General features: G+C 44.3%; 1 protein-coding gene across 1 annotated transcript in view; it reads right to left on the bottom strand.

The window, feature by feature from the left end:
- SMARCC1 (SWI/SNF related BAF chromatin remodeling complex subunit C1) overlaps positions 1-15314 on the bottom strand; it is an 85140-nt gene that overhangs the window by 35032 nt on the left and 34794 nt on the right. Inside the window, exons 16-21 of the mRNA XM_086741629.1 lie at positions 12550-12663; positions 11661-11814; positions 11329-11442; positions 9443-9502; positions 4430-4688; positions 3644-3805 (exon numbers count right to left, since the gene is read on the bottom strand). Coding sequence (XP_086597755.1) covers positions 3644-3805; positions 4430-4688; positions 9443-9502; positions 11329-11442; positions 11661-11814; positions 12550-12663 — 863 coding nt within the window. The remainder of the gene's footprint in view (positions 1-3643; positions 3806-4429; positions 4689-9442; positions 9503-11328; positions 11443-11660; positions 11815-12549; positions 12664-15314) is intronic.

Raw genomic sequence — 15314 nt, 5'->3', positions numbered from 1 at the left:
CCAGTGACTTCACAGAGAAGGCAAATTAACTTTAGGTCAATGAGTAAAACTCTAAAATATTTTCACAGTAAGAATTTACCGCATCGCCAGCAAACAAACCCTTGCAGCATAAGCAGATACGTAACCTCTGCTGTCATTGGAAGAACGATCAGCAAAATCCACATACAAATGCAGAGAATCGCTAGCGTGAGCTTCAGCTCAGCAAATAGTTTAAGGATGCCCTCAAGACACCCTAGTCTCCTTTGTTCTCACTAAGGCAACACACACAACTCCTCAAAAGTCAGGCTCGAATGTTTATATTTAATTGAGAGGAAAAAATACTACAGCTATGGAAAAATCCTGAGTCTGAATATGGTAATTATGCTATTATCCAAATCGTAATTTACGTTTTGCACAGTAAGTCAGGGCGCCACAGCCACCAGAGCTTCCTCTGCTTCTGCTTCACGCAGCTCGTAGATGGGCTCCCATGGAGACGGCTGGGGAGCTCACAGAAAGCTGCTGCAGCGTCCGTGCGAGCGGTGCGAGTCCGTGACGGGAGGATTGATGGGCTCAGTCCCCCAGCGGCGCAGAAGGAGCTCGCAGGCACCGGGATCCACGCAGAGTGAAGTGCTCGGAGCCTGTTCGTTTGAGCAACGCTTGCATTATTGCAGAGTCCAAGCACACCCTGGAGACCACAAGAGAAATCTTCCTGCCGAAAGTGAAGGGAAGTAACTTCTGTGTAGGTATTCTTGTGTGCAGTTCTCTCATATGTGTACTTGAGAATGACACAAAATCACCCATAAAATGTGAAATTTAATCACCCATTTAAGTCGCTTACTATTGCAGCAGAGCCAGTACATCAGGCCGCCATTCCCCCCGTGTTTACTGTCTCGGATGAGCTACAGCTTGAAGCACCCTCACACCTGTGCCAGGGGAAACAGTTTCACTGAAATACTTGTTAGAACGAGACCGAAAAAGCACAATAACTGCCTCCAACACAGGCACTTTAGAGATGCCTCGTGCCTCGTTCAGTGCACACACGTGCAGTCAGATTAGTTAATCACCCTTGGAAAGCCGTTAAGGAAGCGCACATACTCAGTGAAGACTTAATTGAAACTACTGAGTACCACAGGCTACCGAGTATTTCCCTTTTCTGGAGCTAAACTGCCAGCCTAAAGACCGGGATCCCTTGTTTGCTCTCCTCAGTTCATTTTTACTAAGACAGATGCAGAACATCCTCACCCACCGTACTCTAACCTGCGGTGGGGCACTACCTTGGAGATCAAAAGACAGTGTCTGCTATGCTCACCAGTTTCTGAACCCCTCGAGTCGCCTCTCAGCTCTGCTGAGGCCTTACTGTATTCATTCAAAAAGAACCAATGGAAAAACTACCAATGAAGACTTGCAAGAGGAGATTCCTGGATATCAAGGTAAGCTCCTGCAATCTCTTTGCGTCCTATTTCCCCTTTCGCATTCCACATTGCCTATAATTCACCAACATCAAGAGTTTTTAAATCATTATGGAGCTATGATACAATTTTATTTCTAAAATACAACAACTGATGAACTTTAATTACAGTATAGAACCCTACATAGATATTTTGAGTTCTCCATAGTGACGTTTAAATATAAAACTTCAAGCCTAGCCATGCCAAAGCGCAGCTGCACATCACGCTCTGCTCCAGCGTACTGAACGCGCCTCTGCCAGCGCGAGCCACGGATTCCCCCGAGCCCGCCAGCCCAAAGCTGTTCCGGAGGTGGAAGGCACCGCAGATTGTTGCGTGACCCAGTTCACTCTTGGCGAGCAGCTCCCCCAGGGAGAACCATCTGCTGTTGTCCTAATTTATTCCATTAGTCACAGCCCAACACAAATCGCATTAACTGCAACGGGACAGCATTACTTCTGGAACTCACCACACGGCTCATTCAGAAATAATCACGTTATGGTCATCTGCTCCCCAATATTAAGTGACAAGCACTTCAAAATCTCTATTTGCAACTTGTGTGCAAATGGTCCTGGAGAAAGGGTTAACCTACAGACCGCCAACATCACCAGTGATGTGGCAACGGTGAACTTCCACAGCTGCACTGCAGGACTAAAGACTCAAAGCAGCACACGTTACCGAGATCATTAACACATTACAGCGAAGCCCGTACTTGGAGAACATGGAAAAGGGAAACAAAGTCCCAGTAAGAAGAATTTAACTTAAGCTGAGCTTATCAACAGAGCCTCGATGCTCGCTGTCAGTTTTGTGCAGAGCACTGCAGAAGAGGCAGCAGCAGATATTCCAGACACTAGTGTTCCCCTGGCAGCGTACACTCCACATCCTCCCAAAGCGCCGAGCTGCTGCACGGCAAGTCTATCCCACCCAGTGCAGAGCTGAAAAACGCAACAGAAGGACCGAGTGGTCTGTTAACTTACTTTCTATTTAAAAAAACATCTTAACGAGGTAAGTGGTACTTTAAAATCTCATTTTAAAGTGTAGTTTTACAATGGACATTAAGTACCACAAATAGCAGACATGCGTCTTCACTTGTGTGACAGGCAGCTGATGACCGAACGGCACTGGGACACGCAGATCCCCTGCGATCCCATCACACAATCTGGCACCTCGCTCACGTCTCCAAACGGGGTGACAGCAGGTCAACTATGAGACGCACAAGCACAGCTCAGCTCTAACTTTCCAGTCGATCTGGATTACGTTCTGTTCAGTTTTACCCAAAGCTATACGTGCCTTTAAACATCCAGCCACTGAATTCACTAAAATGAAAAGGCAGCAGCCAGCAACCTTGTAGAGAAAACCAAATATGTACAGACAACTCAGTAGATCTGTACCAAACTCAGGAGGAGAAAGTCTTTGACAAAGTCAGAAGGTGCCTAGCAATCTCTGTGTGTGTCTACTCATTTTACTGTGGTAGGGGAGCCAAAACACAGTTAAAGGGTTACACAAAGTGGTTTCAGTTTACAGGGAGCTGCCACAAGGCTTTCACCCTCCACAGTAATGAATAAATAATTTGCACCCATCAAAGTTTCAGCTAATGAACTTCATACCAGAGTACCTGCTGAACACTACAGAAAACGGCTCAACCGACACCGGGCTCGTTAGTAGGGCAGCGTAACGTACAACAGCTAGAGCCAAGAACTGTGGCGCTATCATGTACCAGCCCACCATTTAACAAAAAGTTCCTCCTTGCTCCCACCACGGCCAGCAATGTGCTCAGAGTACAAGACTCGCACTAAAGCTGGTTACCAAATGTGTGACGTCACGTTACAGATTCAGCCACAGCACGAAGAGCCAGTAAAACTCAGTCTGCTTTATCGTAACTACAGCGCCAGAAAGGCAGCACCCTCTCACACCCACAGAATTGGCATGAAATGGTCTGCTCTGGTATTTTTGCCCACTCAACTCTACGCATCCCAAGCAACAGCATTTCCACGTAGAGCAGGAAAACAATTTTCAAAACTACAGCTGGTCCGAAGTTCATTAATTCAGCGTGAAGAGTTAACAACTGCAGCAAGCAGAAGTGGAGTGACCTGTCGCACTCTCCCTACCCACGACTCCCATCTTGTACTGGAGGTGAACTCACAGTTCATTACGAGTCAGAAGAAAACGCCTGAAGAACCCCATTTGCAGAAATCTCTGCATTTTGATGGACAGCCTACCGACTTTCTCCGGCTCCTCTGGACCTGTTCCGGCGATGCAGCTGCTCTCTAGTCCGTATGTTGGATCCACCTTCCCAGAGGCTCTCGCGGCCTCCTGCACTTTCTTTACGTGAGCTTCAACAAGCTCCAGCGGTACCTCCTCTCTGACTCGGGAAAATTCCTCTGTTATAAATGACACAGAAAATGTTATATTGTGAGGGGTTTATGGCAAATTAGAAGTTAGGATTTTCTCCAATCAATGCACAGGTAAATCTTGTGAGAAAGTGGATTCTCAAATAAGCAAGTTCCTTCTTTTCACAGTGGCAGTTAATTTCTCTCTCAAATGTGGGAGGAAAGAATCTCTTCCCAATTATGTAAAACTGTATTTTTTGTGCAAAAAAATATGGAAAAAAGTGAAAGGAACTATTTAAGTAGGTTTCTTAGAGGACACATATAACTATGGCAGATAATTTCACACAAGTAAAACAGGAAAACTAAGTTTAGCATTTACTCTCAGCTAAACTAATGACAGCGCTCACGGCTCCCAGCCACTACACGGTGCTCACAGACACTGGCAGGGAGCACGGACGGGGAACGTGAGCCGTCTTTAGGCGCTCAGGGGCCTTTCAGAGCTATTCTGACTCATCTGTAAATTGGCAGTTTCATTTCAGTAGTTTCAAATTCATTACATTCATTTTTACAACTTATGACTCACCCTGAAGAAACTCTACAAACAGTCATTTTTAAGAGTGAAAAGAGCAAAACTGTAGAGACAAGGTGGAAAAAACAGCTGAGGGAAACCCATACCTAAGGCAGCCTTTGCTGCGGCTGACGCCACCCGGGGATCCACCACGGACGCCAGAAAAGCAACGGTGCTCATCACCGGGTTGCCAGACTGGCTGAAAGGCACGGGCTGGTAAGCCAGCGGGCCCAGCGACGCGTCAGAGTTCTCCAAGTACGGATCTTCGATCGGCAGTCTCAGAAAATGGAGAATGCACTCGTCCTGGGTTCGGCTCCCAACGTGCTCCGAGACTTTGTTCCAGTCATCTTTGTACATCTCCAGAGCCTGCAGAAGATGAAAATTGTTGTATACACATAGACTACTCTGGGGAAAAAAACCCTTGACTTTATGCAAAAAGATTTTCAGCATCAGTTATTTTAGTGATGGAACAACAAATCCAGATCAGACAACTATTTAATTTTTTTTTTTTTCTGGTAGCAAAATTATCCTGCATAAGAAATATGAGCATCTCACTGGGACATGAGTTAAATTTAAGCTGCAGGGATCATCACACAAGTTTTATGCTGCTACTGGATCAAAAAGAATCATCAGAAGATTTGAGATTTACTGACAGTATTTGCATACTTAGTGCTTCCCCATTTTGTTTTCACATGAAAAGCTTCACAGAGAAATAAGTCTGCTTACCCTACCAAGTCTCACCAGATCTTTTAATTCCCCTAATGGCACTCATGTTCTCTCATTTATCTCTTAACTCACTAAGCTCTCTAGGGCAGGAACAGGATTTATTTCACATATTATACTCACTACCATGGTGAAGTCCAGGTTTTAGGTCCTGGACTTCAAACAAATATACCAGGGGAAAAAAAAAAAAAAAAAAAAAGGAAAATATCCTGCATCACGAAGCCAGACGAGATCAGTTCTCCAGCAGCTGTTAACCAGTCTGGTTTTCGCTCCACATACAGGTTAACAAATCATTGTTATGTAGACAAGCCACTGGATCAAGTAAGAACTTCCAGATTAAATCAAAGATTTTGTAACTCAGAATTTCGATTGCGTTTAAAGTTACTTAAGAGAAGTCTTAAAAACAAAACAACTTAATAACGATGAGCTGCTGCATTCCCTGCACTAGTTTTTGAAAAGACTAACAACAAATTAGTACTGTAAAACCCAAACTGTATTACCCCTCAACAAGCGAGGTTTTGTTCCCCTGAAAACTGTTTTAGTTCTTTACACATTCAGCTAGCACAAAGTAAGTGCTGAAGTATCCTGAACCGTTAACTTTTACATTATGGAGATGGGTCACGGTCCAGTCACCTAGAACAAGTGAAAAGCCACTTGAGATCTCTGCCAAATACGTTAAACTTAAAAATGAAAATGGGATCTGCAGCTCACAGGCATAACAAAACTCTTCTGAACAACATTTAATGCCAGGGGTCTGAACAAGGGTGGTAACTACCTTCCTGTTTGAGGCGCAGATCCCACTTTCCGTTGAGTTTAACAAAGCTGGTCGAGAAGCCAAGCTGGTTTTTCACTTACACTGCACTTACCCTACCACACACAGAACTGTAACTGGCTTCTGCACTGCTTCGCAGCAAGCGAGCAGGTGTTTTAGCAACAGCTGGCAGAGCGGGAAGAACAGATTTGAAGCAGGTATTATCAGACCGCTGGGAGGGTCCCTGTGACCTGTCCTGACTGACTTGTGGCCACCAGGCGGGTCCCCTGGACTTTAAGGCGCCTGTCTGCAAGTATAACCCATTTCAGAAGACAAAAATCATTCTCCTCCTCAGCTAACTCCTCCTGACAACCCAGTTTCCCCACCTAAGCAGTACGTCCATTTAAGCGTGAATCTTAAGAACAAACCAGCTTTTAATGGCTTTTCAATACTTGAAATCTTTCCCACAAGGCTGAGAACTACCAGAAATCCTCAGGGCAGCACGCAAGACTGACTTAACCTTCCACGTACACAACCTTTCGTAGCGCAAAGGTAGAACTCAGAGCTGGCCTGTATCTGTCGGATGTCGTGATAAGGACACATCCACGTGCCTGAGTAGCACACACAAGTGCACACAGTTAACACGGTGGATGTTTCTGCAGTCACCAGTGACAAGCAGAAGATAGAAACTGCGCCAGCAAAAGAGTTCCCCAAGCTGGGAAGACACATTTCCACAAAACAAGTTACTACGTATACGATGATGTGCTTTCAGAAGACATGTCCCTGCAGGATTACACATAAACCAGCCTTTTTCATCATCACAAAAATATTTTTTAAAAAATCCAGGAGTTTCCGAACATACTGTTTTCTTCACAGCAGTTCTGGAAGCATAGCTTTTAGTGTTTTTTTGCAGCTAAAACAAAAGCTCTTGAGAATTCTTCAAAGATGAAGCAGCCAACCTGAACAGGACCCCTGGGCACATCACAGACGCTGAAGGTCAGGTGGGGAAAATGCAAACTGAGTAGCATTTGCAAAGATGTGGAAGCAGACTAACTAAAACGACAGATTGAGTTAAATCCAGAAGTGTCAGAGGTCCAACAGGCACTGAACAAATGAGAGAAAAAAGACCAAGTCGCCTGGAGCCAGGTGGAGCTTTTTAGCTCCTTGATCTGAAAGTAATTTAAGCTTTACCTGGCTGAAGTTTTAAGTTGCTCTCTCTCACAGCTGGGTCTCACTGCTTAAATTGGGTGGGGAGGAGGGAAAAACCCCCAATGTATCTTCAGAAGGCACGGGTTCCCTGCTCCTTCCCGTTCCTCATAACACCGGGTGTAAGATTAGCTGGGCAAGTACCGGGCTACGGGGGTGCTGTGCTCCGGCAGAGCTTAGCTGGACAGCGAGAACATCGGAGCTGCTGAAGACCGTGAGCTAGACTACACGAAAGGTTTTGAAAACTCAACAGAAAGAACAATATGGTTCAGGAGCGAACACGGACAGATTACACTGGACAGCCTGGTCCATGCTGCAGGAATCAACAGTCCCTAACCGCTTACGAACCGCTCTCCTGACCTCCGTCTGATCTTGTCCAAGTGTTTAAAGAAATGGGAAGCTGCTTAGTGCACTAGGTCAGACTCACGGGGAAATACTTACTCAACGTTCAACCTTCACTTCACTTTCCCTAACTCCATCTCAGTGCTGCAAGTTCTGTGCCACTGTCCATCCATTTTTAACCACACTAGCATGTTGGATCAGCTCTGCCTTTCATGGCCATGCAGGGTTTGTTGTTCATTCCCCTTCATTGCTTGTTATTTTCCTGCTACACGAACTGGCTCTCACAACAGTTGTCCTTACTATAAATAGCTGAAAACGCTCTTAACGATGCAAGAATAGGGCTCCGTGGAGACGCGGAGCAGCAGTGTGGCAGGGAAGATGACTCTGGGAGGGAAACAGTATTTCCTGCCCTCAATTCATTCAGTCAACAGGCGGAAGGACACTAATTATTTTATATAACATTTATTCTTTGGAACTTCACTGCATATATATTTGCCCAAAGCCACCCCGAGGATTTAATTGGACTGAGCTGGCTTGTTAGAGCTGAATTACTTATGCTTGAACTGATATGCTCTTCACTGATTTATTCATAGGCTAAATCCACGAAGAATGAAGAACAAAAACATTATTAATTTAAACCTACATTAAATAAAATTGTAATGTCAGGACTTAGGGGTTTTTTGGTTTGTTTTTTAAAACAAAGAAGAATGTGTCAACTGGATTATTTCATTAGTAGTACTTGCTATGTGTGAGCATAAGCTACAAGCACAGGAAACAACGAATTTTAAATATTAATACTAGTAACCAAAGAAGCCAACATATCAAGTTATTAGTCTTGTTTTTCCATACAAGAATGGCATAAAAGGAATCTTCGCTGTTTTCACCCTATAAGTAAAATTTTTCCACATAGAAAAGTATCAGATATAGAGTGCATAACAACGTAACATTAAAATAAATAAATAAATAAATAGAATCAATTTTGGCTATTTGATGAACACACTTCCATACTGTGGAGGCTGAACCGAAGCACGCTGCTGATCGGGCACTTTGGCTAGCCGAGAAAAGAAGCCACACACGGAAGCTGAGGATTGCTCAGCACCGTCAAGCACCATGAAGATCCACTGTCCACGCTTCTCCTTAGGAAATTATCTTTTCAGTGGGGTTACTGACACAGGTAAAGACAAAAAAGCCAGACAATCACGCAACTGCAGTCTGGTTTAAGCTCTCTCTGCAAGTAAAAACACAAGACCCCCCCACCAAAACGGGACTTCTTACACCAGAACTCGGAACTCCATACAAGGAAAAAAATTAACCACCCAACTTCTACATCGAGAAAACGTTCCTCTAAAAGCAAGCTAGGGAGACGATAAATTTTTTTACAAGAAGCAGCAGCACATTAATTATTACAGGCCACTGACGAAGCGCTATGAAAAACACCATTGCCCTGATGTCAGTGCAAAAGACCAGAACACCCTTCTGCAGTGCACCTCGTGATGGCTGCATCCCAGACTGGAACGCCAAGGGAACCCACAGTTACCACGTGGCTCAAAGAGCACCACATTAAGCAATCTGGAGACAACGACCGGATTCTAGCGTGCTAACAGTTCTTTGACCTCATTTTTACAGTACCAATGTGACTTGAGTCATCTCATATATATTTCTTCCAGACTTCTGGAAAAAGCGTCAAGAACACATCAAGCGCAGCTATACGGCAAGAGGAACGAACAGACATATGGGACTGAAGAGCCACCAAATAAAGAGCTTCCCTTCTTACTGGCAGGAGACTCAACTGTTTCCTAACAATTTAAACTTCAAAAATCAGCCGTTTCCCTAACATGCTATGGCACAGCCAGGAACCTGTAAAGATTATCAGAATTTCAGAGTGTTTATCTTAGTGGCAGGTGAAACTTGAAGGATATGCATTCCATACTGTTTAGTAGCTTTGGTTAAAAGACCTCTCTGCACGGCAAGATCTGTTCCTGAGTTTATGCTAACGTTCTTAAACACACACGTATTAATCTACATGTATTTTTTTTAAGCATGTAATATCCTGTATGTTTTGGTTTCCCAGCCTTTGGTTTTGCTCTCATGGACTTACTTCTAGTAGCAGCAATGTCTCTTGTTCTGTCCATTCTCTTCCAGCGCTTGCACCTTTGCTCTACAAAAGACCAGGGGGAAAAATAAAAAAGTTATGTGAAATCCAGGTCTTTTTGCACAGAACTTTTTAGAAGAAATCATTAAGAAGGAAAGGGGAAGGATCTGTTATGTAATCCACTCAAACATGCACCTTCCACAGCCTTCCCGCTGCAGCTAACCCAGCCCTGGCTACCTGGTACAGTGGTTCCTTTCACAGGATTCACTTAGGTAGCCGAGGCAGGCAGGGCAGTACACTCCTGCAGTCTCTGTGGAACGGAGGCTACAGATCCCACCTTCCCAACACGCCTGGGAGAACCTGCAATCCTCTTTCACGCCAAGCCAAAGTGATTCGGCACCCCTTTCTCCTAACAGCTATCGTTGCTTGCCCAAACAGCAAACAGAGAAGAGGATTTTCCTAACTAATAAGAACTCTTAGGAGTGCTGATGGCATGCTGGTCAGCTTGGCTTTGGTCAGTAAAATTAAGCCGAGGGCAGGGCAGTTCACGCCAAAGAGCAGCAGCTCACAGACACAGGAGTAATTACAGCAAAATAATCTGCATATTTAACAATCACTCACTGCAAGGGTTGCTGCTCTGAAATCTGCACCTCATGGCTAACTCCTGAGATTTTCTAAAAGTTAGAAAACTCTTGGAGAAAACCTCTCCTTCCGTGATTACAGACAGTCTAACCCATTACACGGCAAATAAAGAGAAAAGCAGCTTGTCACCCGCTTATGAAAGAACGTTATCTAGCTTGGGTGTCCCTGTGCAGGACCACGGCCAAAGGAGAAGGGTATTTAGGGTAAGTGAATCGATCCTATCTCAAGACACATTTCAAACAGATCACCAGCCCACAGAGAACATTACCAAAGTGAGTCAGCCAGCAGCTGATCAGTTCTCAGAGAGGCTGGTATGAGCAGCCAAAAAAGCAATTGCCACACACAGAGAAGAGGGAAATCAACTTCTGCAAACAAATCTGCTCAAATTCGTGGTTACGGACGCTTGTAAACAGAACCAGAGTCTAGAACTAGGAAAAGATTTATAATTCAGTGAATATTTATACCTCCCTAAACTCAGTGAAAACGTCACTCCATGAAATGTGATATGGAATCATACTTCAGAAACAAATGCTGATTTCTAGACCCACTGTGTTGGGGTTTTTTTTTTTTTTTTTTCCAGTTATCTCATGATCTCCTGGGACAAAGAACACTGTACTTACAGCAGCCAATTACACAGAATGAGCCTGATGTGAGCCCAGGAGAGGCACTAATCAGAGCACTGCAGACTTCCAAGACTGAAGGCTATGCTGAGGTAGCAAACTGGACCTCCTGCAGTACCCCCGGGCCCACACACAGCTATCAGGCAGCAGTTGACGGAATTACCGACCCCACTGCAATGGTGCCTCAAACCTTAATTATAAAATGCAATATATTGCAACGACAGCGCTACGACATCCCTGGCAATGGTTCTGGGACATCTTTTGCAATTAAGCATCTTTGTACTGCCATCAGTCTGGAAAACCCTGCTCAGACTTGGAAAACAGGATAACTCAAGACTGCCGGAAGAGCTTAGATTCTGAATTAAATTATTGGATAGTTCGTTGATTCTGAACCATTCAAATAAAATACGCAGTAACGTAAGAGTTCAGTGTCTGGAGACCGACTTGGGAAAGGTACACAGCTCAATTTCTACAAAATCATCAGGTATTTTAGCATCCTATATTGAGACGGAAGAAACCTAAAACAGGAATCTAAGAGTAACGTAAGTTACTCAATGTCATCTAGCGGAGCACACTTGAGGAAGAAAGCTTAATAAAAGCTGCAGGGGAAAAAAATCCCAACATTCTTGCCTTTGCTAAAGTCTTTTTTGAGTAAATGTCTGTGCGAAGTCCAAAGTTCTGCAGATCCGTAGGCTTCTCTTTGTTTTTCTCAGGAAAGCTCAACATCTGCTGAGCAGCTGGAACCTGTGAACAAACATTACAAGAGCAAGGTGAGGGGGAAGAAACTGAAAGTTACTCCAGGTTTTCAGACCAATGTTAAGCAGAACACAGACTGAACAAATAAGCTGAAAATGAGTCTACAGAGATGACTTTGCATAATATCACTTGCACACAATGCTAGCAGATTTGTTTTGGAGATTCCAACTATCCAAAACACAGGTTAGCGCGACGGCGGGGCTCACCTGCGGAGTGCGGATGTGGAGAGGCATCAGTCCGGAGGGTGTATCGGCCAGCACGTTGAAGTGAGGAGTAGGGGGAGGGCCCATTGCCATGGGACGGCTTTCGGGATCCACTTGGTAGTTAATGAGACCCCACTGCTCCAGAAAGGCGTGTACTCTGTGAAACAACGAGAAATCAAAACCTTCAGAACCAAAGCCTTGCTTACATCTGACACTGCAGAAAGGAGACCGCAAAGGAAGAAGTTTATGTTTCTGGATCCAAGACAGATCCAGAATTTTCTATAATCCTTCACTGGTCACAAACAGCAATGCAAATCACACAGCACGAGCTTTGTACAGGCTTGACTGCACTTCGGCAAGTTGGAAAAAACAAAACATTACATTTTTGGTTACAGATAACAGGAAATTACCTAATTAAGGACAAAGGCAAAGCAAAGCTAGGCCTGCATGGACAGAACCACTCACAGACAATGTACGGATTGTGAGGGCTGCACAGGGACTGATTTGCTTCCCTCACCTGTCTGTAGCTGTTCTCCACTGAATGGACATTTAGCAAGTTCCACATTTCTAGGGCTCTGCTGCGCCTCACAGCTTAAGACTCGTGAAACGTAAAACTGAAAAAATTGAGCTGCAAAACTGGAGTTTCTGAAAGAAAACTCCACATACTTACTGAACAGCAGAACCTAAATAACCACAAATTAAAATCCAACCTCTGTAGTCACGGTTCAGCAAGCAGACAGAATAGTACAAAACAGCCTGTTTTCCAAAAAAAAGCGGGCAAACTGTCTGCTGATCAACAGCATGACGGCTATTGCCCTCATCTGTGCTGTCCTACTGGAACACTTCTTTTTGTTACAGTGAAAGCAGTGGCTGAAAGATCCACGGCCTCTACCTCATGACAGCACACACATCTCCGGTCAGGTTCCTTCTGCAGGCGGTGCTGGTCAAGTACTCCTGAGGGTTTAAGCGATAGGTGTCAATCATGAAGTTGCGGTAAGCCAGGTATCTGAAAGACAATTGATATGTAGTTCACGTACACTGAGGTCTAACAAAGGTTACAACATGTATTTTAGGATTCACCCACTCCAAACACCTCTATTGCTGACAAGCAAACAGCAACAGATAATTTTTGCTGATTAAATTTACAAATTGGTATCAAAAGCAATCCGTAAGTAGAACTTATTTCTACAATAAATACATTACTGAGTAGGACCCATCTCTTCCAGATTGTTCCATTCTGGATTTTATCTGTATTTGAACTAGCAGCACATCAAAGCACGCTTAAATTACAAAGCACACAAACAGTTGTGGGCAAGTAACATTAAAAAATTAAGCAACTCAAATGGCTACCTTGACTACTCTGAAAACTGCCACCAAAAGCAGCAGCAGTAAGTCTAGAACTGGATTTGTCAGAAGGTAAAAGGACAACTCCTTGAAACATCTACTCTTCCAGCACTAACAATACAAAGAAGAAGGTAAGCTGCTACACTCATGCCTTTGAGCAGCTCTATTGCAAACAAGGACCAGGGTGCAAAGACCAGGGATGCGTGGATGGTCACACCTTTTCAGTTTCTAAAAGACAGACACTGGCGGAAACAGGCCAAGAACAGATCCTTGCCCAGCTCCAAATCACTCTGTGACCACAGCTGTAGCTTGGTCACTAACCAAGAACTCAACAGACTCCTAGTTGCAGAAAAAATTACTAGGGTCTGGTCTTCACATGGAAACAGGCTAAATAATCCTCGTCAAGCCCCTCTGTGAACCCGGAAGGAAAACGACCACCTAGAAAAACAGAAGTAGTGCACTGGATGGAACACTACTGTTCCTACACGTGGACTTTTTAATGCAGAAAACGACCAGTAAGGAAAGGTTGGAGAACAGCAAAACGGAGAAAACAAGGTGTTTAAAAAGCAGAGTACAAGAGCCAGCACAGCACTGCCCACTCCCCGAGCTGGGAACAGCTAAAGCACAACAGTCCAAGGCCCCAGGTGCTGGGGTTCAGCCTGTTTCTTGCACTGCAGATGTTGCTTTGCAGGCTTTTTCGGTACATTTCTGGAACGTACTAATGCTTCCCAATACAAGTTGTTCAGAACAAAACAAGCTACCATAGAACTACTGCTAGCCCTGTTCTTCAGATGGAACAAAACCAATGTGCAAATACAAGCAAGCATCCTAGGCAAAGATGTGTTCAAAACCGCTCATTATAAACAGATTTCCAGCTTTGGAAAATTCCAGACAGGGATGTCTCATACGCAGCGTGCAGAAGCAGCTGGTAACCAAGAATACAAATCATACAGAGATGGCACACCAATGCCTTTCACGGGCAAGACATAAGCAGACAGATGCCGCAAGTATATGTTCCTGTCAAAATCCCTCGTCTTCATTCTGACCGAATTATATATGAAATCTGCTGGAAAAGTTAGGGACTAGGTGTTGGGCTCCTCCACAGTGAATGCTTGGAAAGCAAGAAACAAAAAGAGAGCTTCTTCCATACAGGAATATCTTTTGAGTGCTTCTGGAGAGAACTAGGTTACCAGCTGCTCAAGAACACGTACTTTAAAGTGGTCTTGGCTGCAGACATCAGTGTAGTATTTATTAGTGAAGGTCACATTACTAGGAGAAGAGAGAAGCCTAAGACAGAGACATCCCTGAAGTCTGTCCTGAAGGGAGTCTGGTTTCGACAATGACATGATCTATCAGGTAAAACTTGTCAACAGCAAGAAAGATAAGTCAACTAGCATTTAGGTAAAATGCCCTTTAAGACAGAAACCACTCCTCAGGCACTGCTGTCACAAGAATGAACCTGTGCGAGCTTCTGAAACGTGCTATCTTGTTCAGCCTGAAAACTGAGCTGGAGGCTAGACATCTCCATTCAGAAGGATGTTTCTATTTTATATAAAAAGAAAACACAAAGCCAAGACCACACGCTACTCCTACAATCCCTAAATGGCAACAAAAACACACCTCTAGGATAACATCAGGATTAGGAGCAGGGGAGTCCAACTCTAACCATTCTATGATTCTATGAGTCCCTGCTTTGCTTCACGCCTGGGCAATAACCAGTAGCAGCTCACAGATGAGGATCAGGAGACCTGATGTCCTGATGTCAACTGAAAAAGGAAGCATGGGACTACACGTGATGACCACATCGACGGCAAATATGAAAGATAAGCGTCCTTTCAAAATTCAATCCGTTTGCAGTCTCAGACACCAAATCCTGCTGTATTTCAGATTTACTTTTCTCCTGCCACACGCCTCAATAACGAGCCTGGCTCCATCTCTCAGTAACCTCCCTGTGCACCGGGCAACTACTGTAAGGTCTCCTGTCCTCCTCTTCTCCAGGCTGAAAACACTTAGTTTCCAATTCCTCTCTCAAGACGAGATCAGAAGCCTCACAAAATGTCAGTCATGCCTGAGAAGAGGAGATTCAAGCTCAAGAACACCCTCTCTGAAGTCCGCCCTGTTTACCTGCTGGCAGAGCAATGCAGGACGGTATTCCCATTCTTGTTTGCACCAGGAAAAAACTGAGGAGTAAAGCTAGCGTGAAGAAATGTTGCGTATGAAGAATGCACAGCTTTGGTGATGTTAAAACAACGTACTAAGAAAACACCTCAAATGCTTCATTTAGTAGTTAGTTCCAAAAATTGGTTTAAAATC

This window comes from Chlamydotis macqueenii, chromosome 2 (assembly GCF_036417535.1).
Source record: "Chlamydotis macqueenii isolate bChlMac1 chromosome 2, bChlMac1.mat, whole genome shotgun sequence".
NCBI classification, from domain to species: domain Eukaryota; kingdom Metazoa; phylum Chordata; class Aves; order Otidiformes; family Otididae; genus Chlamydotis; species Chlamydotis macqueenii.
The sequence above is the reverse complement of the archived record's forward strand: the minus strand, read 5'-3'. Positions and strand labels throughout refer to the sequence as shown.